We start from the raw sequence: 22,899 nt of genomic DNA, 5'->3' as shown, positions 1-22,899 counted from the left end.
CGAAATATAAGTCTTTTGTTCTTACAGGACCCCAGGAACATCTCGCAATGGATAATATTACTGAACAGTACGACATTGAGGACCACTACGACTATGTCCAATCGGAAGACTGGTATCAGACCCAGCCGATTGACTCAAGAGCACCAGATGTCGAGATTGGAACATACTCTTTGCCAAAGGATTCCGCCGTCGTCTGCGTCGAGGTTACCAGTGATATTTATGAACGAGTAGACAGCTTTGAAACTATCAGTGATATTAACGAACCGGAATTCATCTTCCAGGGGTGGTAAATACATTAGGATGTGTTTAAATCCCCCCCCCAACAAAGTTCAAATCTAATTCAACATTCAGTTGCAAGAGCTTCTTGCTGTTCATTATCAAGAAGCCTTATTGTATCGTACCTAGATACTCTCCTTATTTTTATGCTCTGAATTTCAGCTTCAGTGAGGTGGTAACAGAAGTTATCAGTGACGACATCTGCTTATCTATGACAGGTTACATACCGCAGTGGTCTCGGTAGCTCAATCAGTGGCTATTTATTTTTGTTGTTTTTATAATTGTCATCTGGAAATATATGGATATGGATGGCATAGGATTGAAAAGAAAGAGTACCTCCAATTACAAAATTTCATCCTTTTCTTAAACAGAAAAATTATTTTGGATTTGACTTTTCATTGCATTACTCATGCAGTGTGTAAAAAAAAAGTTTTTCTAAAAATCTTTGTAGGGGGATTTAACTTAACGTTGTATTACCCATTTCCTTACGAAGTTTGTAGAACAAAAGAAAAAAGTTTTGTGAAACATAAATGGTTTTGGATTTGACTCTTCATTGCATTACTCATTTCCTTATGACGTTTGTAAAAAGAAAAAAGTATTTTAAACAAAAAAATGTTTTTGGATTTCATTGCATTACTCATTTCCTCATGAAGCTTGTAAAAAAGAAAAAAAAGTATTTTAAACATTTTTTTGTATTCCATTGCATTGCTCATTTCCTCATGAAGTCTGTAAAAAGAAAAAAAGTATTCTAAACAGAAATTGTTTTGGATTTGACTCTTCATTGCATTACTCATTCCCTTACGAAATTTGTGAAGTAGAAGAAATTTTTTTATTTTTCACATCATTGCATTACTTATTTCCTTACGAAGTCTGTAAAAGAAAAAAGTATTTTAAACAAAAGTCGTTTTGGATTTGACTCTTCATTGCATTACTCATTCCCTTATGAAGTTTCTAAAAAGAAAAAAAAAGTATTTAAGTTTTAAAAGAAAAAAAGTTTATTTAACTCTTCATTGCATTACTTGTAAAGTCTCTTCATTGCTTTGACTTGTTTTTCTTTCCTTCAAGCTATTAGTCGCCTAAAACTGTAAAATTTTGGAAAGTCACACATTTATCAGTTTCTTCATTTCAAGACTGTATCTATGTTGTGTCTCTGTTGTTTCATTGTAATTCATTGTCAATTCCATTGTCTCATTCGGCTTTATGAAACCTTTACCTGTTTGTAAAAGAAGAAAGAAGAAAAAGTATTTAAGATTTGACTCTTCATTGCATTACTCTTCCTTATCTGTAAAAGGAAAAAAAGCATTACTTATTCCCTCATTTCATATGAAGTTTGTAAAAGAAAAAGCATTTAAAGATTTGATTTGACATTACTCATTTCCTTATGAAGTTGCATTATTACTCATTCCCTTATAAAGTCTATAAAAAGAAAAAAAGCATTTTAGTTATTCTTGCATTGCTCATTCCCTTATAAAATGTTATTCCTCCTCTTTACTCTGAATCCTACAAGAAGAAGAAGATGGAATGTAAACACTAGATAACTTTAAGGGAGCTTTTTGTTGCTGGTACGAAAGGCCGAGATAGTTATTACCATTGAGCAACATCCACCGACGGATAACGACTGTTATTTTGACGTTATTAATTAACGGTGTGTTATGCAAGTCAATGTCAAGATGAGTTCCGTGGCAGGGGCAGCGTGGAAGGTGATTATAATGAATTATTTAATTAATTTGGCTGGATATGCCTATGGAGACATGTTTAGGCATACGAAAAGGCATATGGGGATTCCCCCTGTATGGAACCTATGCCTGGCTAACCGAAATTTTAAGCTTTTAATCTGACATTTTTGTCACTTTTTACTATATATTTTGTATTATTCGTATTTTAAACTTGAAAATATGTTTCGATGTTTTAAAGGACCGCTGTTACCTAACCTAACCTAGGGAGCGTGTGCGTTACGAAGACCCGGGGGGGGAAAGCGCCCCCCCATTTAACCTAATGTAAGATGCAATACCCCTCATCTAGCCCTTTACCCCATTACTAACCTGCCCAGGGGCCATGCGAAAGGATAATATAAAATTACGACCTAACCAATTACGCCCGACCTAGGGCACCAGGTCGTTACCCTAATGAGTTATATTACTTTGAAAACGTTACGTAAATTAACCTTAATGTGGATGAGAACTATCAATAAAATTAACGTCTCCATGCTGGTATGGTTCTTGTGTAGGTGTTGAATGCCCCTGGGTATCAAACTGAGAAGGGTGTTTCCCCCTACCTAGGTTAGAAACTTGCCCCCAAGGTTAGGTTAGCTTAGGGTAAATCCATCCTTGTATGTAGTTGTTTTGTGTTTTAGTGACTCAGAAACTCTGCTCTCCCACTGCGGTCCCTCGAACCGTAGGCTATAAAGGTGCAGTCCACTATCTCTTGAAACCACTCAATTCTTAATGAAACAAATGTTCAAAGCACTTATTAAATCTTAGGAAAACAACATTTTCAAGTCCAAAATGCAATAAATAAAGTAAAATTTTACCAAACTGTCGAAGCCAAAGCCAGGTCAAGGCATGGTGTCCACTGATGGGTTAGGGTAGGATGCTTCCCCAACGAAGGATGCCTTTGATCTGCTTTAAAGCAGGCTGTGACTCACTGGAGCTTTACAATGGACAATTCGATCTAGCCTAGTTCATTGACCTTGGCTTCCATCTCATTTAACACAAAACTGTCCTAACCACAAGCTCCCTGTCCAGCCAAACCCGACACGGGGGAGTCAGGAGTCAGGACCCTTTCCGGTAGAACTATATAGTAGCTCCACGGCAGCGACGGCATTATAACTTGACTTTTTCTACAGTTTTTTGGTTGTTAATTATGAATTTACCTTTAATTTTTGGTGCTCAACTGTAATTAACCTGTAATTAACCCAGAAGTCCATCAAACAAGGTTTCCATACACAATCTTCACAAGACAGAGCGGTATGTCTGTTTCAAAGCAGTTCATATCCGTCCGGCAAGTGCAATAACTTGTTAACGTGTGGGTACCCAACCCCAGGCCAGTACTAAACACGGGCGAAGGGACATTCCATTTGGCTGACAACAAACAGATGCACATCAGTATCAGAACCCCTAAAAGTGTAGAAAAAACCAGTTGGAAATGGTAAAAACAGGCGCAGAGCTAATATATAGAATTACCCCCTTTCCATACTGTAGAAATATGCCCTCAAACCCCTTCAGATTTTGACTGGTCTTTCACAATCAAAATTATCTTGGCCACACATTCCTCCCATAAACCTACCTACTGACATGCAGTAAAAAACCAACAATAGTCTCTTTACCATAAACAAAGCTGACTAGCTGTTGTAAGAAGAACCTATATTGTTAAGGTGACACGTTGCCTTCGTTACATATGTTACGCATGCTACTGTAACCACCAAACAAGCTGTTTTTATATATCTGGTGAACCTAATGCATTCTCACTCTTGATGAAAAATATCACTGAGTCGTTAATTTGACTCAGTTCCTCAGAAGACCTTTAAAACTGACTCAGTGTACCATTTTCTGCTGGAATACTTTGCATCATCCTAAGTCAAAATGTTTGACTGTAGGCCAAGATCATCTGGGCCTATCTTTAATTGGTTTCTGTTGGCTAAAAATATGGCCTACAGCATGACCCACGTCAACTTACATGACTAACTTAAGAGAATTGCAGGTTACAGTAAAAGTTATGAAAATCTTTGTCAGTGAATGAATAATTAGGACAGGCTAAGCAACTTAAAATATTTTATAACATTCCTCAGTTAATGGATTTTTTTGTCAGGATTAGCCCTAGGCGGTCATTCGGTATGCTAACCCAGTCATTCATTATGCTAACCCAAAACTTGTGCCTTTGATAGCCTATATGAGTTGAAATAGGTATAAAACTTGAAAGTTCTGACATACATTCAGCACCTCACTTAGGATGCTTTCCTACTTAATTGGGGTCTCTGGCCTCCTGTGAAAATCTAGTCTCTGACCTGAGAGCAGCCATAAAAAAAAATGCACGCCTTTGGTAGGTTGGTCCTAGGCTGCTGAACTGTATGCTCAAGTATTGGATATTAGTCAAATGGTTGAGTAAAGATAAGCGAAAAATGATGAATGGGTCTTTAGTTACAGTGGACCATATTACCTAGCCAGTGGAACTTTCCTCCTCTTGTAATCTAACCTAAAATCTGTTGTCTTTACTATACCTATGCTACCATGTTTTTAGGTCTCTGTAGAGTAGGGTAACTTTTGTTTGCTTACAAAAGTTGATGGAAAAGGCAATATGGAATTGTGCTTTTCTCATTTCTATCTAGAAACATAGTTTTAAGCAGTTAAACTTGTTTATATTTCTAATTTTATTGCTTGTATTTCCTAGCTTTATTGTTATAAATGCAGTCACTCGTTTTTGTCTTCTACAAGCCATAGAAATAGCCTTGTAATAATTGCTGATCAAGACATGAATATGTTTTAGGACTGCAGACTGCCATGGAATGACCAATTGTGAATTAAATGTTATTTAACCCATAAAAGATGGGGCATGTTTGAAATTATTATGACCTGCTAACTTTGTACATCTGTATTTAATGTTTTTGGACTAAATTATGACTGAATATTCTCCATTTACATGTAATCCCAGACAGTGCATAATACTGCGAGAAAAGTCAGTTCAGGTAAAGCAAAAATATTTTAGATATCAAAAGTACAAAAGCACTGTTTTCTCACACTATCCAGTCCGAGCAAAGTCGTTCACACTTCTCCCTTCCCTCAAGAGTTTTATTTATTCTAGTCTGTGTCAGTCTGTTTTTTTTTGAGATATTTATGGCAACTTATTGTTTCCACATGAAATGTAAATTGCTTAAAGTCTTTACAAAAGTTAGTCCTCTAGTCCCTTGCATTCATTTTGCAGTTTTGGGATGAAATGAAATAATGGTTGGTATTCTCAGTGCACTCATGTCCTGAGTGCAGCAACATTCTCAGCCAAGTTCTCGTTAAGATGTGGATTGCACCTTTTTAAATGAAGTCCTCATTCCAGACTAGCTGTTATTGGGTAGGGCATGTACAAAACTGTGGTTCATATGTTAAGAAATGTTAAAATAGTTTTTGAATTTGTAAAAATTATGCCGGACATACATGTTATGTACTGTTTTTTTTTTTCAGGCTGTGAAACCTCACATCCCAATGATCAAGTTTCGTAAAGGTGGCCTTTCTGAGTTAGGTAAATAGAAATGTTTAAGATACTGTTTTCTTCATATAGTACTTTGAAAGGTAACTATAGAGTACATTACTATTTTAGCAGAAACTTGACAGCATTGATAAGTTTTAGTTATGAAAACTGCACCTTCATATTTAATGTGTCCTTACATAATTAAATTCAGTGTAAATTTCAAATGCAATAGCAGTGGACAAAAACTTTAAGTTCCTCCATTGTTTTACAGTATAACCAGTATTATTAGAGCTGTTACTTCAGTGCTTGGGTTAAATGACTAAATCATGAATTGTGAAAGGGTTTTTATGGCTATTTCCACCATGGGTACAGCATTTACGTTAATCACTCTGTTTCACGCATAGTTGACTTTATCTAGGTTTTCCGTCACAAGATTAGAGATGAAATGAGCTCCCTCCATCCTTTTCTTTCTCATGTATATTTTATTCAAATTTTATTGAATTCCATCTGATCACAAACTTCAGTTATGCTCTGTCTCCAGGATTTTCTGGGTCAGCTTCCACATTTACTACTCTGAGATAAAGTGCTCTTCAGGATGTTGAAATAAAACATCTATTGTAACTATAGTTTTTATTCTAGAAGACTATTTTAAAAAATGTCTGGTTGGTAAGAAGAGTTGATATTCAGATTTGATTGTATTTTAGCTCACGGTGCTCCTCAACCTGCCGTTGCTGGTGCTGTACCAAGTTCAGCTGCCCCTAAACCATCTGCTGCTGCAGCTATACAAACTGCACCTGTTTTAGAAGAATGGCAGACTCCTCTGAAGTATCGCCGACGACCAATCACTCAAGAAGAAATCGATTACATTAATGTAAGTTTTCATTTAAAGTGGTCAATCATTCTTAATTCTCCCTGTCTTTGTCAACTTAGAGAAACATAGTATTAGATCCAGAACCTTTTCATAACAAGGAGTGCTATAGATCCAACAAGGAATGATATTGAACTTACTGTATTTGCAAAGGGTTTAAACCAGGTTGGTATCAATTGTTCATTTTTGCAAGTGGTAATTATCAGTTCAAACTTTATTCTCTTGCTGGTGCTCTTATCTTTTACATTTGTTATCCTGTCCTCATCTGGTCTTCATCATCCTGCCTATGCATACTTACTTACTAGTAACTTTTTGAATTCCATTCCCTCAAACATTAAAATATTGTTAATAATTTCTGCTAGGTTTTCTGTTCATATTTTTTAATTTGACTTTGTTTACCATTTCTTTTGAGTTCCAGCATAAGCTACTTGTCCTGTATTACCATAACCATAGACCAGACCACCTTCCTTTATTTATCAAAGTAATACATGTGTGCAAAGTTTTAATTTTGCATAATTTCAAAAGTATTCATGATTACAATTTTCCCCAATATCACTACAGTCATTTTTAGCATTAGGAAATACGGCCTTTCCATAGAGAACCGTTTCTTATCACTTTGGCACCATTGTAGGATATGGCAGTAATAGTATGAGCCTCCATTTCCAGTTGTGTAGCACCAACCATTTTAGAGCCTAGGCTGGCCTAAAATGGGTCACTGTATTGTACCTTCACTAATTCATTTTATGTTTTACTTGCTGCCATCTAGAAGATTAGTCTTAGTGCTTGCATGAAGGGAACCTAAGGCTACACACTGATTTGTAGTTATCTTTATTCATTTTTCCATTCAAGGCAGTGCAGTACCCAAAGTGTAATTATGCTAGTGAGGCATTGTTCCTACAGACATACAACCATCTTTATTTCTAGTAGTATCCTTGGTAACAAGTTAGTTAACAGGTGATTATGGGGTTGAGTGGGGAACACCCTCGTTCTTGTACCATCACCAAGCACTTTCTTTTGCCCTCATGTGAGGTAATTTTGCTTCAGTCTTCCTGACTGCTGCCAAGTTGAACTTGTGTTTTTGTTTAGATTTTTGTTTTCGAGAAAGAGTGTCATTTGCAGAGGTCAGAAGGATATTACCAAGTGGAGTCTTCATCTCTGTTTTACTGATGTGGCTCCCTATTGTTTGATAATTTATCTTTTAGATATCATTCAGGAATGTTGTTATTTACCGATGCTGCTAAGTTTCCAGTAGAGAGGTAGCCTAAGTATTGCTGTAGCCTACTACTTCCTTCCTTCATGTTGCTAAAGACCTCCTTTCTTCCTTGGGTACAGGTCATACACAATATCGCTTTACTTGCTCTTTGAAGCAGCCATACTTAGCTACACTCTTCCTGAAGCTCATGTAGTTGAGTCCCATTACCCTTTTTGTCAGCATGCACACAGTGCTTTATCTTGGACTTACAAACGGGTTGTTTGTATTAAGTTCTCTGAGGAGAAAGACCCTTAAATCAGGGCATTCGCTTCCTCCAAAACATCAGAAGCAGGGTCTCCCTTCAGGAGTAACCCTAAGGTTAACTCTGTAAACAAGATAGTCAAATGATAAAAACAGTAAAGAAGCCTCCCTAGTTTTTCCACTCATGAATGAGTAGAATAATCTCCAGAAACTTGCTCCTGCTCAGCCATTTTGAAGGAATGTTTTCAGAACCATATTCTGACCTTAACCAGGTAGCCCCCATGCTCTGGTACTGGTCATAACCAAGAACAAAGGCAAAGGGGAAGAACCATCCTTTGCATCACTCCTCCTACCCCTCTCTCAGGGTTGCAGCAAACTGCACAAACAAGAGGTAGAAACAGCCACTGAGGGACCTTAACCTGCAGAAGGAATACTACGGGTGTGCGTTCCAGAAAGTGTAAATGCTGCAAGCATGGAGATTAAGCAGGTTCTCTCCTTTAGCCCCCAAAGGATGCCATGAAGAACAGCCTACCCTGCTGCTAATGCCGGATTAATCTGAGAACCAGTTCCAGGCTGAGCAGATAGGTTGGGTATACCCATCTCTTTGCTACTGCAGGGGTCGCGGGGAGAAGGCTGTCCCTCTCGGCCTCATCTCAGTGCAAGCCTGAGCTCTTGCAGTGTTGTGGTGAGACAAGGCAGAAGTCAGCCCTGAATCTAAGTGAGCTGATGCCATAACACTTGGTCTGCCAAAGGTAGAAAGGTCACTGGGTGACTGAGCACCTCCACTATCCCCAGAGTTGGGGGAGAATACAGAAGGGGTCCCCTTTTACTGCTTACAGGACCTTAGATTTCCCCTTCTGTTGCTTCCACCAGGGCAGAGTGAGGTCCAGGGAAGGGGTAGAGGAAGACAAGGGAAAGTACCACTGGTGCTTCTCTTCCCTTTCCCCATGCCAGATGCACACACTTTACGCACCAGAGGGCTGGTTGAAGCCAAAACTGAAGACTTTGTTAAAGTACCAGGAACCAGAGGGTCTGCTACTGGGAGTACCACCACTACCGGAAGATTCTCTTCCTTAGCAGCAACAACAGAAGCTGGGACAGCAGAAGACGTCCTTGACCATACCAGAGTGGTCGGGTGTTAAAGCCTTCTCCTCGGCCACATTGTCTACCTGAGATACTGCAGCGACCGCGTCCTTCTGTGGGAACCAGCAGCATCAGTGGCAAAGTCAGAATTATCCAAGGGTGACACAGCTACTGATAAGAGCTCCATCAGAAGCAGCTATGTCATGAGTGCCAAAACAAGGACAATATAGATTGTATTTTCTTGTCTATTTATGTAAAAACTGTGGAAGGTGGAAGGCTTAATGAACATCACTAATTTTTTTAAAAGTCTATTGTAAAAAGTAGTTGCAATAGATGTCTTGGAAAAAAAAGTTGCAAGATATTAGAAATTCATGTCGTGTTCCTACTTTGTGTAATGTTATTTTATAATTCATCTTATACCATTTTATACTGTGTTAGCTTTTCACCCTGCCTTGCTTAATATATTGCCATGTTTTCTAATGTGACTTTTTTTTTTCAGAGGGGAGGTCCAGCGTAGAAAGACATCACATCCCTAAGCTAAGATGCATTAAAATGTGTAAATAATGGTTAATATTTGCCTTTGCTATTTATTGAAATGTTGCAGTATTACGGTACTGTATATTGTTATCACTCATTATTTTAGAATGGATTAGTAAGGAGCTGTACAAATGAGTTAATTTCAAGCACTGTAATGGTATTTTCTTGTATATTTCTTTTTATCTGCCTTCAGTTAGTGAAATTATAAATAAAGAAATGTATCAAATAATAAACACATTAATGGGTCTCTAATAAGCTACGTATTACTGTGTTTGTACACAAGAAGCTAGAGACAGTAAAGCTGTGATAAAAACAGACATTGTATGATTTCACGTAAGTTAACATCATTACCAGTACAGGATTACAATATGAATCAAGTCAAGTTGAAGTATGGGGTGACCAGCATCTTTCTCCCAATACTTTTCCAAAGATTTTAATTAGTATGAAACGTTACCAATTTCCATCTGCGACTAGTAGTGGCCTTTGGGCATAATCTGAGTGGTGACACCTGAAACTAAAGCACTCCACAATGGAGTTCCCTATTCAACTTTCCTCTTACGTTATTACAGTACAAGAATTGTGACCTAATTCTTCATATCCGATGGGTAGTAAAATATCAATTATGAACTTTATAACAATAATTACAGCTGCTCCTCTGCTTTATGGGTTCTAGTATGATCATCTAGGGTGAACATAGGTTTCTTACTCAATATTGATACAAAATTTGTAAGCAAAATTAAGCATCAAACGTGCATGGTACAGTGCAACTTGCCTCAGTAGCTTGACTGTTTCATGGTGAAAGTGCAAGGTGCACCACCAAAATACGCTGTATTGCTGCAGAATCACAGGTCCAAATTCCAAAGCCAAGTGATGTGATCATTCGGTCAATTTCTCAGAGAAACAGACATCCAGCCATCCGTTACAACAGTTAACCCATTTGTTCCTGTTAAAAGACTGGAAAGCAAACAGGACAAAACAAAGTGAAACAGCTTCTTAGATAAGGGGTGGCCATGGAAGCTTAGGATGTTGAAAAGCAATACAGTGGAGGGGAGGTATAGGTGATGTGTGCAAGAAATAAAATCTGAGGAAACAGGAAGATGTTTATAAGATGTCAAGTGAGTGGTTTGCATAACAAGTGTAGCCATGCAGGTGACAAAATACTACAAAAAAAAAAAAAAAAAATTATTATCTAAAACCCTCATTCCAAGGATTATGTTCCAATAACTCAATCTTAATAAGTTGAAAGAATGAAAACATAACTGTCAGTGAACAAGTGCATATACAAATTACTTCAATATCAGTAACTGGAAAGCATACAAATATACATTTAAACCTGCAAAATACAAAAGGTTTACATTTCTTGTAATTTGACTTCATTATTCAAGGTTGTTACAGAAACATAGACTGCTGTATACTGTAATTGTACGTATAATGTTTCACAGGTACTCACCAATTATGTAGTCCACAGAAGTTGCATTAGGTCCGACTGATGTTAAGCTTCAAGCTAACTTTCACTGCAGGAGATGAAGCTAGAGGAGAAAGCAGTCTTAATTCCTCCTCTGAGCATAACTCTTAGAAGTCACAAGGTCACTCAGACTTGATAGTTCAAGAACAGATACAGGATTCTTCAGCAAGATATCAACATTGGTATGCTGCTTTACATGACAATTTCTATGAAGCAAGAAAGATGATCTTGCATTTGTCTTCCTCTCATGATGGACACCAACAAATGCCTCAGACAAATCATGTGATGACATTCTCTGCAAGATGGGTGTAACTCCTGCCTCTCCTTCCTTCTTGCTTCCTCAGCTTCAATCAGCTCACTGAGAAGCTCTTAAGCCTCAGTACCAACATGCTTATGAGGATGATCTTCAAATATTTCCAGGTCTGTCTTTCAAGCAAAAAATTATTTACTTCATCAATGGTAAAATTTTTGCAAAAGCCTTTAACTGTATTCAAACGTGTCTTTTAAAACTAAAGCTTTATTTAATAGACCATCTATACATTTCACTGCAACTTCATCATGTGCTACAACGATGTTCTTGATATGTAAATTGCACTTACAGCTCACACAAGACACAGAAGATTCATCCAGAACACCAGCAAGGAGAGTGAAAAACTAAGCTCTCGTATCTCTTGTTAGTAACTGAGTTCTGGGTTTCCAATAACAACCCAGGAACTAATGAGAGAGAGACTCTAATCCTCCGTACCAGAAGGCAAGGCTGTGTTGAATGCCAATATGCTTTGTCGAGGTTAAGGTCAGTTGGAAGTCTGTCATGGGTGTGACCTCCCTCAAAGGGCCTATATGGTGCCTGAGTTAGGCTACTGAGGACAAAGGTCACATCCCACTCTGAAGGTCGAGGCAAGAGAATGCTTGAAGCTCCCTAAAGGCATAGGCACTTCAAACAAAACAGAGAGATCCATGCCTTTAGTCTGAGGTCCTGATTCAAGGCTGCAAACCTTTCACCACAGACACTGAGAGGAGCTTGCCTTGACAAAGGTAGACAAGGAAGTCCACAATCTGCTGAACAAAAGCTCATGCCAAAGAGACCCCTTCTTAAAAATCAATCGTAGGTGGCCCACTTCCTTTGGCTGGGAGAGTGGGCCATGAAGAATCTTCCTGGGAGCCTGCAAAACAGGAAACCACTTGGCATGGGGTCAATGAGGAGCTACCACGGTTATTTTGAGCCCAGGGGTGATCAACACACAATTGATCACTTGGCATAAAAGTCCAGACTGTCCTAAGGATGCAGGAAAGCATCCTCCAGAGCCATCCGTGGATCTGGCACAAGTACCCTCTGGTTTTGTGATGCCCGTGCTTACCTTGGTACTTGTCAAATGCCACCTCAAGATCCATAAATTTATAGTATACCGTACCTTCTTCATTTTGCATGCTATGTGTATACATGTATCCTACTGATTTAAATATCTATTTTTATCATACTCTATGGTTTATCTCATTTTTCCACACGTAGGAATTGTTCTTTGGAAGCTTGTTTAACAAGTGAACAGCATTCACTTGTTAAACAAGTATATGAAAATCTGAAGAAATTACAGTATTGGTATTTTCCAAAACTGTCCTTGGTATTCTGACACCCACAGTGAAGTACCAAACTGCATGATGATTAATAAAATTAAATTATGGAAGACTATCTAAAAATTTCTAAGAAAAATTTTGCTTGCTTTCACATATTTGGCATAATACTCAATACTAGATGCATACCACCTCATATCCATTAAGAACGAAAGTTACCTTAGATATTTTCATTTCTTAAAAACTGCTGGTTGAAAAACTTCCTCGTTAAATCTCACCTTTTATGAACAACACTACAGATAGATATATAACTTCTCAAACATACACTAAAATAAAAACAAAAAAACCATAATTATATTAATATGCATATTAGAAATTCTATAAATTCTATACAGTTTCTATAATGGAAGACTTTGTTGAGCAGGCATGCAAATAGCTTGGGCTACTTGATTAGGAGTAGTGGGCAGAATAGTGATAGGTAAATCCCAAACCATTGTTTCAATATCTAAAGTACTCGGTGCACGCCACTCTACTTGATCTTTGGCCCCACTTGGTGGTGACGGTCCAGCAACTTCATTGACACTCGTCACAAATTCAAAATGGAGACGCCACTGAAGAGTAACTGAAAGAGATTGGTTAATCATAGTAGATAGTTAGCCTAAATGACTTAAATTACTTTTCTCTTTCCATTCTAACACACAGGTATCTGTAGCAGAAGAAATCTTATGGAATTCACATAAATCACTGAAGAAAAAGAGCCTAAAAAAACCTAAAGCGACACTGACAATGTAGACTTTATACAGTGTAGTCAAGTATGTTACTATTTTTCAACTTATGCTACGTTTACATGAAGTTACTGTGAAACGAGTTTTCTCAATCCCCTCCTATCTTGCACATTTTCTTCTTGAATTCCCATCTGAACTAGTCTTCATGTAAGCCTCTTTTATGTACTTTTCTGAGCTTACCTACTGGTCTTTACCAAACTACTATTTTCCAACCCCTGGACACCACATCTCTCCACAACATTCTCATGTGGAATATGAATTTCCCATTCCAGCATTATGGAGTCACAGTTAGCTGAACTATGTTTTCCAGAAGTCTACTGCACTAATCCTAATCATCATGTATTTTTATTGATCAATCCAGCAGACCTTAACAACTGACAGCAGGATGGAAGATTTCAAAGCAAATACTGTACAGTGCTAATATTTGCAAGTGACAAAGGACTTATCACTTGAAAAAGTAAATGACTCAGGCTTGAGATACTAACAGGAGCTGTCCTACTATATTTTTTCAGCTCTACATAAGGTATATCCAAATTGGTAGATTTAATACCCCAAGATTGTACAATCTGCTCCAAAACAAAAGTCAACCTACAGCAGGATATCAAGTAAAATATAAAATTTACATCAGGAGTGAGGGGCCTGAGAATATCAATATGGATTTCAAAAATGCAACTCCAATTTTTTTCAAATTTGGTACATGACTTCAATCTATTTCATTTAGCATAGAACATGCAAAAGTTGTACATAATGGTTAAAATCCAGATACCATGAAGATGACATTCTAAGTCTAAAAATCTGCCCCGCTGTTGCCCTTGCAATCCTGCCAAATGAAGATCTTGAGAACTTGAGCAATTTTAGCAGTTTGTGGATGATGATGGCATTCCCCCCACATTTTGTTTTGAAAATAATTATACAGGACCACCAAGGGAACGGTATTGTTTTCAAATAACTTCATTTAATGTTTATGAAAAATGTACAACAGGGACTTCTTTCACTACATCCAAGTTAGAAGCATTTCACAGCTTGATGAATTACAGAGCAAGCGCCAGTCATCCGACTATTTGAAACCTAATTCATGTACCAACATGACCAATTTATCACTAACAAACTAGATACCCTAAACATCTTAACAAATACAGAAAATCTTAAGAATGATACTCCTTAATATATTCAAGAATAACATGTATATACAGTAATCCAGGAATGATGTTAAAATATGTCGCTTTATTTTTTATAGAACTTCTAGCTGCAACAAGTCATCTAAAAACTAAATGGGCAATAAAATAAACAATTTGAATTCATGGTATGAAACTGATTAAAAATGAACTTCAGAAATTGCCGTCACACAAAAACTAAAAATACCCAAGTTATCACTACAATTTAAAACATTGTGCTAGTTGATACTAAAAAAACTACATGTACCTAGTTCTCAGCATCCCATAAGCAAAGATGCACTTAACTCTCAAGAAAGAAGTCATACATACCTATGTCTGTACTAAATGATGGCGTAACATGTAAAGGTACTGGGAGCAAGAAATGTGTGTGAGTCATATTCAGACACATCTCATGAGGTTTTGCTATAAGCCATAATCATGGGCTTCTGTGATGGACGCTGACGACAGGCTTCAGCTATCACCTCTTCACTCTGAAGAGTTACTGAGTACTGAAAGAGAAAGACACCTTATTTAGTGCTGTGTTTGTCCATGAAATATATGTGCTTGCAGTTGACTGAGTGAGGAAAATAACAATCATAAAACTAAGAGTGCTCAATCATTTTTTCCAAGCAATTACCATCTTTACTTTAAGGAAGATGCACATTCTTCAAAGTTATATAAGATTATTTTTCTGTTCTAAATCATGTTATGCATGTTCAGTACCCTTTATCTTGCTACAAGTGTAATAGTGTTGTCAGTATAGATAATTATGTATCATTTATCTTTAATTTTATGTAAAGGTCTCCTTATCATAATTAATAGTAAGATGTATTTTCTCATTTAAAGGAATTTCTTGAAGCTTTTAGTTACTTTACTTGCAGTACCTGCTGTTATTTATGTTTTCATGGGTACTTGTTTATACACATGTACAAATGTAGTTTTGTGTGATAATACTTTTAATTAGTAATTCCATATGTGTACAGCTGCAAATGAAAGAATGGGATAGAAAGAAGAAATGAGAATTAAATCCTCTTTTCTGTCATCTAGTACTGTAATACCACTGAAGGACTAATAAACGGCTTGTAAAGATGGCATATATGAACTGAACTGAACCTAAATAATTAGTGTCTGCAAATACACACTAAGTAAATTAGAATATTCAAGATGACTTTTAAAGTAAATTTATCAAGACTTTGCCATATATTGTAGAATTTTCATGAAAGTACAGCAAAAATAACCTTACTAAGCATATATAATAAATATTTTTCTTAAAGATTTACATAAGACCCTACTTCAGAAGGCTTTTAAACAAATTATGAAACATTCCTCCTCAAGACTATGATTTCAATCATCTAAAGAATTTTGATAAAAGTAACCTACCTGGACACATGGAACCTCAGCAGTGCTAAAATCAAATGTAGCTACAATATCTTCCCCAAGCCTAAAGCTAGTTTTATAGATGCAAAAATGTACCACTTTCCCTCGTGCATTTGTTATGTTGTATTGCGTTAAATTCTTGCGAGTTGACAGATTCTGAAATATAAAGCAATTTATGAGTATATAGAACTGAAAACATTCTTGCAATTATAAAAACCTTGAAGTCAGTAATAAACATATGCAAACAACTGTCTCATTATAAAAGCAAAATATTTAAGATGATGATATACATCTCCATTTTTCCACCTATTTCTGCACACCTTATAATTAAATTAGTAGCGAGCAGAAATTGGACAGCACAGTAAAAGTTAAAAAGGGAATGCAAGGCACCTAGTCTGAAATGCATCATTAAGGGGGTTAACCAAAATTAACTAAATAAGGTCTCAAGGACCTGGTCTGGACCAATAAGACTGACAAAATTGCATTTGTTGTTAAAGTACAGGACAGTCCCCACAATACTTCAGTGAAAGCCATCTTCAAGAAATGTATATAATTTTTCATAAAAGTGATCAAAATTTTGGAGCAAAACAGACAAAATTAACACGATGTTACAAAATTGACACTTGATAAGTTCCATACTAAAATTAGGCTACACGACATATATCTTGGACAGCAAAGGATGCAAAACCCTTTGCAGCATTGAAAATTATAAAAGATGTCATCTTTTAATATTTCTACAACTTTTGTTTTTTATCACATCTTTTTATCTTTTAGCAGCATCACTTGATAATTAAAAGCAATACTGCACTGTACTTGAATCAACTGCAGAGCGGTGTGTCTTGGGGTATCACGTTGTGGAGTGTGTAAAAACGGATTTGATGGTGCTAATTCCCCACTTTCACTATACACACATGCTTCACTCAAACCTGTGAACAACAGAAAGTGGGAGTCAAACATTAAATCATGGCGAAAGTCTTGCTGGTTTCCAAATATTGTACATCCAATAAAAAATAAATTTACAACATGTACTGGAAGTTACAGCTAAGAATATTTATACAGTGTTATTAATTATTAAAAATGATATTATTAAAAATAGGATAAAATGTTTGACCACACTATCCTTACATAGAATACATTAAGAGGAGATTTCCAACTAGAAGGTCAGGTTGGTTAAAATATTCAAACCAGCAGTAACCCACAGTACATGTTTACCAAATTCCCTCCTACAAAAACCCAAAGGAGTGAACACAGATATGAATACTGGATGATATACTGAGAGAACCTTATTAAGATTAAATGTAATCTTTACAACAGATATGTACTGAAACTCATTGCAACTGTCCTAACCTCGTAAGACAATAACTCGGATGGGTACTCTTAGAAGTTTGATCGTTGCACCAAGACGCTGGACACCAATGGTTATCTTGTAGGCATATTTCAAGAGTTGGCCTCGATATGTGGGTGGAGCATCGCATGGAAGGGTTCCTTTGTACAAGACTGTAGAGATAAGAGACAGTGATTACTTCAGTAAAATACAGAATACACATAAATGTAATTTTCAGTGCCATAACCAAACGTGTTAAAAATAATTACAGTACTCTGTATGAAAGATGATTAATGGATGGTAGCAAAACTCACAAAAATACTGAGGACATCACCTCAAATCAGAAACTAACATCCTCCCTTTTACTGTACACTGTGCAAGCTACAAACAACTGATGCTATAGATTATTAAACGTTATCATCATCAGCATATTATGTCAATATATCTCTAACTCACTTCTGTCTTATGCAGCTTATGCTTAATTCTCATCTAAGTAGGTTAGGTCTTCCTCAGTGACCCTTCTCCAAGATTATCTGGGCCTTCTTACTGGTTTTTGTCCTATTACTTCCATAATCACTTAAGAAATAGATTGATGGAAGGTTACTGCTCTTAAAAAGTAAAAACAATTAAACAAATAAAGTAACGTTGTACACTTACATGATCGTCTTTCACCCGGTAGAAGTTGGAGGTCACAAAATAAAATTTTAGGTTTCGTTGACAGGACAACGTGGCCTCTTTCGCCACGACAAGGAGCAAATGACGTGTCTGTAAAACAAGAATTAGTATTACTGTATTAACATGAACTGTCTGTATGTCCATCATCTAGTTTTATTACGGAGACATTTATTTTCATTTACATGTTAGTTAAAATACAACAATGTAGCCCAGTTACTAACACGAAAAGATAACGTAAGAAACTATAAACACTTTAAATATTTTTTTGTAATCATGCCTAGAGCTACTGATAATGACTTAAAATGAAACCAGACACAGGTAATTCTACAAACATACCAGCATTAGTAACCGCTCTATCTTCTGGTGGCTTAGGGCTAGAAGCTGGAAGATGAACACGAGATTCATTAACTGAGCACTGGCAATGGATCTGCGCACTACCCCACGCGAGAACTTCACATACATCACTGAAAATGGAGTTAACAAATGCATAAAACTTAATATCTTAATATTCCAACTTGTTTCGTACATTTCAGTTCTATGCTATTATGAGACAAAATTTCTTACTACAAATATCATACATATGGAACAAATAATTGGCCTTGCTTATAACATAAAACAGTTGATTACTGAATTAAGCATTAATCCCAACTATAAAACTAAATTTCTGTGGTTTGAATGGTTATAAGTCCAAGCTGACTTGTAATGCATACATTTCCTGCAGATATTCTGTTTATAGACAATAATTATAACTGTTGAAATAAGCATCTGATCATCCAGTGGCAAAAGGATAAGAATTAATTTGAGTAAGTTTGAAAACTTTAATTAAAAAAAAAATCTAGTGTATCTGTAATTCTTCCATTATACCATAAACTCCCAAACTCAAGATATAAGATTCCAGATGTACTACTGTAATCAAGACCTGTGCAAAGTAAACATTCTGATCAGTGCACAACTAATTTACTGACACTACTTGAAACTAACAGATCCCCAAATCCCTTGTTAACTACAAGACTGTCTGTAACATAACAACAGTTCAAACAACCCTGCCAATACAGTCATTTTCATTCTCAGTACCATAACTGCAGCCAGTGTCTTAGTTATTAGAGAGGCTTTTACAAGATAGCCCACCTTGACTGTGCGCGAAGAGCTGGATCTAGCGATGGGACTGTGATAGTGACACACACCTGCACTGTGTCACCTGCAAGGTGGACAGGGCCACCTAACACCTGAGCCTTGACTTCTACCATTGTCTGAAAAACACCAAGTTATCTTTAACCTTTAAAATAACGAACACAATACTGATGACCATGTTTCAATTTTAAAACAAATTTAATATTCTACAGCATACAAATAAAGTTGTAGTATGGTTACAGGAAATAGTGTGACTTTTAGCCTCAATACGTCCTGGGGCCAAAAGCCTAGAGAAGTTTCCAAAAGTACCTATACAAAGAATCATACGACAGAAGGATAGTATGTGACAGAATGTCTGCTGGCATCTTTGGAAGAATTTTTGTTTCTTACTGTGAATTATGGATTCCTATAATACATGGAACATGAACATTACATATAACCTAAGACTATGGTTATACTCCTGGTAAATGTGCCAAGATTAAATTTCACCATGGTTCTCGGCAAAATGTCTTGCTCTTGCTTTTCCCAACCAAAATCACAAACAATGAAGATATGAAGCATTTTTTGTAGAAACGTAAACCCAAAGTATAAGTATATGCCTTTTGCCCCAGCTGATTTTGGCACTGAAGCTTGGCAACAAGGCAGTTAATTTGGTGGTTCGTGAGAGAAGACATATAGGGTCCCTCTGCAGCAAGGACAAGTACAGAGATGATTTTATCATTTATACTTAATTTTTTGTTTCCACCTAAAAAGCTAGATGAGAACTGTTTAAAACTCATCATTTTAATTTAACACTATAACAGCCACTCTGCAACTGAAGGTGGAAAATCTGATCAAGATGGAAAACTGGGTGGAGCATGAAAATATCTGAGAAATTCACCCTGAAAACTTGTAAACATTTTAATGGGTAAATTTTTACCTATTGCATCACAGAGAAATACAGAAATTTGAACATAAGATTTCTCAATCAATATCCAAATAGCCACTGAACACCAGCAAAACAATAACAATGGTTTTGGAAAACAATCAAATGCGTCACACTTTTATGGGTAAATATTTAACAATTTTCCCTTGCCCCTCTCATTCCATTAGCAAAAATGCCAAAATGGGATCATATGATCATTGGAGATATATTCTGTCCAGACAAAAAAAATTAAACTATCAAGTATTACCCACAATCTGTCCTGGTGAGAAATTAAACCAATGTATATTAACTAAGTATGGCACCCCAGGTAAGGTTAGGTATAGGATGGTCTTGACGGTGAAGTTTCCACTGTCAAGTAAGACTCCGAGGCATAAATTATGCCAAGTTTGATGCATTCAAGTTATGACTGTATCCCTGAAGATGCTTTTGCCACATCCTTGCACAGTATAATTTGCTTTGCAATTGTATGTGATTACAAGCATAAACCACTTACGTTTACTGCTGCAAAAACATTGATTGGATTTATTTGATTTTACAGTTGTTCCATCTACTGACCTGGCACCAGAACTGTATGTTATTCAGTACTGCTGCCAAAATGTGAACTATTAATGTTTATGGCCGCTTACCTTGTTAGTATGCATTTGTAACCATTCCTGCTGGTGAAATCCATTCATTTTCGGTTTTCTTACTAACCCTGGGACCACTCTATAATTACTATATAGGCTAAGGGCCTAGAGAGTAAGGCCGCCATAAAAAAAGCGTTAGGTTAGGTTAGCTCTGAACCAGCAGCAAGAGTCATAGAATAGGAATCCCTAAAAAAGGATCAGCAGTCGGGACAGGACAACCTGTTCATGTTTTTGGAGTGATATTATTCAATTAATAAGAAATTCCCACTTACGGCACTTAAGGTACCTTGCCTAACCTACGTAAAGTGAAACTGTCAAGTACGATTGACGTAAACCCTACTTGGAGTCAGCTTGACTTAGGTTTATACTGAAATGGCCAAAACAGATACAGAATCACTTAAATGAAGATAAAAAACAACACAGAATTTGGAAGAAAATTGGCGAAAATAGACGAAAATGAAATAAAAACTAGGTTACCACAGCCTAAAGTGAGCTACGTGAGGCTAATTCAGAGCCTAGATTATATCTGCCTACATAACATTGCACATTTAACCTGAAAAATAATGCAAAGTTGTTTAAATAACCAATCTTCAAACTTACAGAAGCCTGTAGTAACAAAAGCAGAGCGAGAAGTGAGACGTCAAAAGTCAGGAGCCCGTAGATTTGACCTGTCAAACGTCATTCTTCTTCTTCTTCAGGAGTTGAAAAATAATAGAAGTATAGTAGTAGTGCTCAGCGTGACTCTCTGCAACGGCTCCATATCTAAAACTTGTGGTGATTTCACCTTCATTCCCTACAATCCCAAAGTTCTTTCAGTCATTTTTTCCATTCTTTGGTATTTTTGACCTGTCAAACAGCATTCTTCGTCATCAGGTGAAAATAATATGAATAAAGAAGAATTAAACAAGAATCTCTTTAACGGCTCCATATCTCGTGACTGCTATATTCACCTTCGTTTCTCTACTGTCCCAAAGTTCTTTCAATAATATTTCCCTTCTTTGCTTACCTTTGAAAGACCACGAGAGGTTATTCGTTATAATAGTTCTTTTTTCATTAAGGTAAACCCCATGAATAACATCGAATTTACTTCATTCGTGAAAAATGCCAGTATTGTGGAAGTATTCTCAATCTTTTCCGTAAAATTAGACATTATGTAACTTCCTTTCCTCTGCCTCACAAATTACTTTACCAGGTTTTGTTTTTTCCTGGACTGATACAAGCTTATTTGCTATAGCAATGATGCCATAAAAACGTCGTATTACATACATTATAAACGCTACATCATGGTCTGTTGTACTGTTTTCATTCATCTATTGAAATGGCATCTCTTGTGGCTTTCAACTCCTTCTCCTCCACCTCCCCTCATTATTAATATTATTATATTATTATGTATTATTAATTCCTTAGTTTATGACTTTTCTTATTATGTGCTGTTTCTAATAGCACGCTCTTCTGCAACAGTTCCGGGGCTACTTTGGCTTCCAAAATAACCAAAGGTTTTGCATATCCCATAGCCCACTCAATTCAGTCCGTATCTCTCTCTCTCTCTCTCCTTTGAGAGGAAGGCTCCATATGAAGTTAACCTATAGATTCTCTGCTATTTTTTTCGGATAAGGTCAGAAATCTCGTTCTTTCTCCGCCCTATCTACAATCCCCAATAGTCGGCTACCTTTATTACGATATATCAGACCGTCTTCATAATATTCTTATTTTACGACACAAAAATATTTTACATTAAGCATGCATGTTGTTTCAAGTGTGTTCTGTTATTTTTTGTCAAGTAAATTTTCCTACCATTAAATTAAAATAAAAAATTATGGTTGGCTCCATTAGTAAATTAAATAGTCCTCTACAGTATCTTCTCATTTTTGGAGGACATCTTTTGGTCCATCAAGTTGGCCACATTTGTTTGTCAATCACAGTTTACAGTTTTATTGAATATATTTCTAAACTAGTTTCTTTAATAACTGTCTTTCCTTTTTCTTTAAATGTCTCATAAGTTTCCTGCCTTTCTTTATCTAGTTCAAGGGCAATCTCATATATTTAGTTAGTAAATGATATGTTTCAGTAAGGACCCGTTAAGACTGTTTTAGTGGTCCATTAGCTATCGTGGTGTCTAAAATATTTTGGTTTGACATTCTTATCGATTCTGATTGTATACAAAATGGATAATGTTCACTAACTCCAGAGGTTCACGCACTTTAGATGAAATTCCCAATTCTACGTAGTCTGAGTGGACATACACATCGAAAGTTTCAGGTAAAGGGTCCTGATCTCTTACTTAGGTCTCAATCTCTTCTCTAGGTCTCGATCTCTTCTCCAGATCTCGATCTGTAGCGATTCGAGACCGCAAGGCTGTAGCGCAGAACAGTGTGTTAGGGATATTGTTACTGTTTATCTAGGATTTACCCTGGATGGACATTGATACTGTCTGGGAGTCGAGGAAAAGGTTACCTATCGTCATTTTTCTCTGGAT

General features: G+C 36.6%; 3 protein-coding genes across 6 annotated transcripts in view; 2 read left to right on the top strand and 1 right to left on the bottom strand.

Annotated features, from left to right (window-relative positions):
- LOC136854961 (uncharacterized) overlaps positions 1-1,244 on the top strand; it is a 125,910-nt gene extending 124,666 nt beyond the window's left edge. For 3 of the 4 annotated variants that reach the window (XM_067131624.1, XM_067131622.1, XM_067131623.1), the window contains exon 6: positions 28-1,212. In XM_067131624.1, the coding sequence (XP_066987725.1) occupies positions 28-290 (263 nt within the window). In that variant the 3' untranslated portion in view covers positions 291-1,212. Of the gene's footprint in view, positions 1-27 lie in introns of all 4 variants that reach the window. The other variant, XM_067131621.1, reaches the window with a different exon arrangement.
- Positions 1,245-1,808: 564 nt separating this feature from the next.
- Positions 1,809-9,707, top strand: LOC136854960 (alpha-ketoglutarate dehydrogenase component 4). The gene is made up of 4 exons (XM_067131619.1): positions 1,809-1,976; positions 5,445-5,502; positions 6,156-6,322; positions 9,355-9,707. The coding sequence occupies exons 1-4, from the start codon at positions 1,929-1,931 to the stop codon at positions 9,370-9,372; spliced, it is 291 nt and encodes a 96-aa protein (XP_066987720.1). The 5' UTR covers positions 1,809-1,928; the 3' UTR covers positions 9,373-9,707.
- A 2,986-nt stretch (positions 9,708-12,693) lies between these two features.
- On the bottom strand, positions 12,694-21,140 carry LOC136854959 (RAB6A-GEF complex partner protein 2). Its single transcript, XM_067131618.1, is given in 10 exon segments — positions 12,694-13,048; positions 14,696-14,780; positions 14,782-14,874; positions 15,746-15,898; positions 16,556-16,668; positions 17,090-17,239; positions 17,724-17,831; positions 18,078-18,205; positions 18,870-18,991; positions 21,024-21,140. Coding segments are annotated over 9 exon segments (1,173 nt in total). The 5' UTR covers positions 18,989-18,991; positions 21,024-21,140; the 3' UTR covers positions 12,694-12,824.
- Between the last annotated feature and the right edge of the window lie 1,759 nt (positions 21,141-22,899).

This window comes from Macrobrachium rosenbergii, chromosome 30 (genome assembly GCF_040412425.1).
Source record: "Macrobrachium rosenbergii isolate ZJJX-2024 chromosome 30, ASM4041242v1, whole genome shotgun sequence".
NCBI lineage: Eukaryota > Metazoa > Arthropoda > Malacostraca > Decapoda > Palaemonidae > Macrobrachium > Macrobrachium rosenbergii.
Note: the sequence above shows the minus strand (reverse complement) of the source record. Positions and strands in the feature narration are given on the sequence as shown.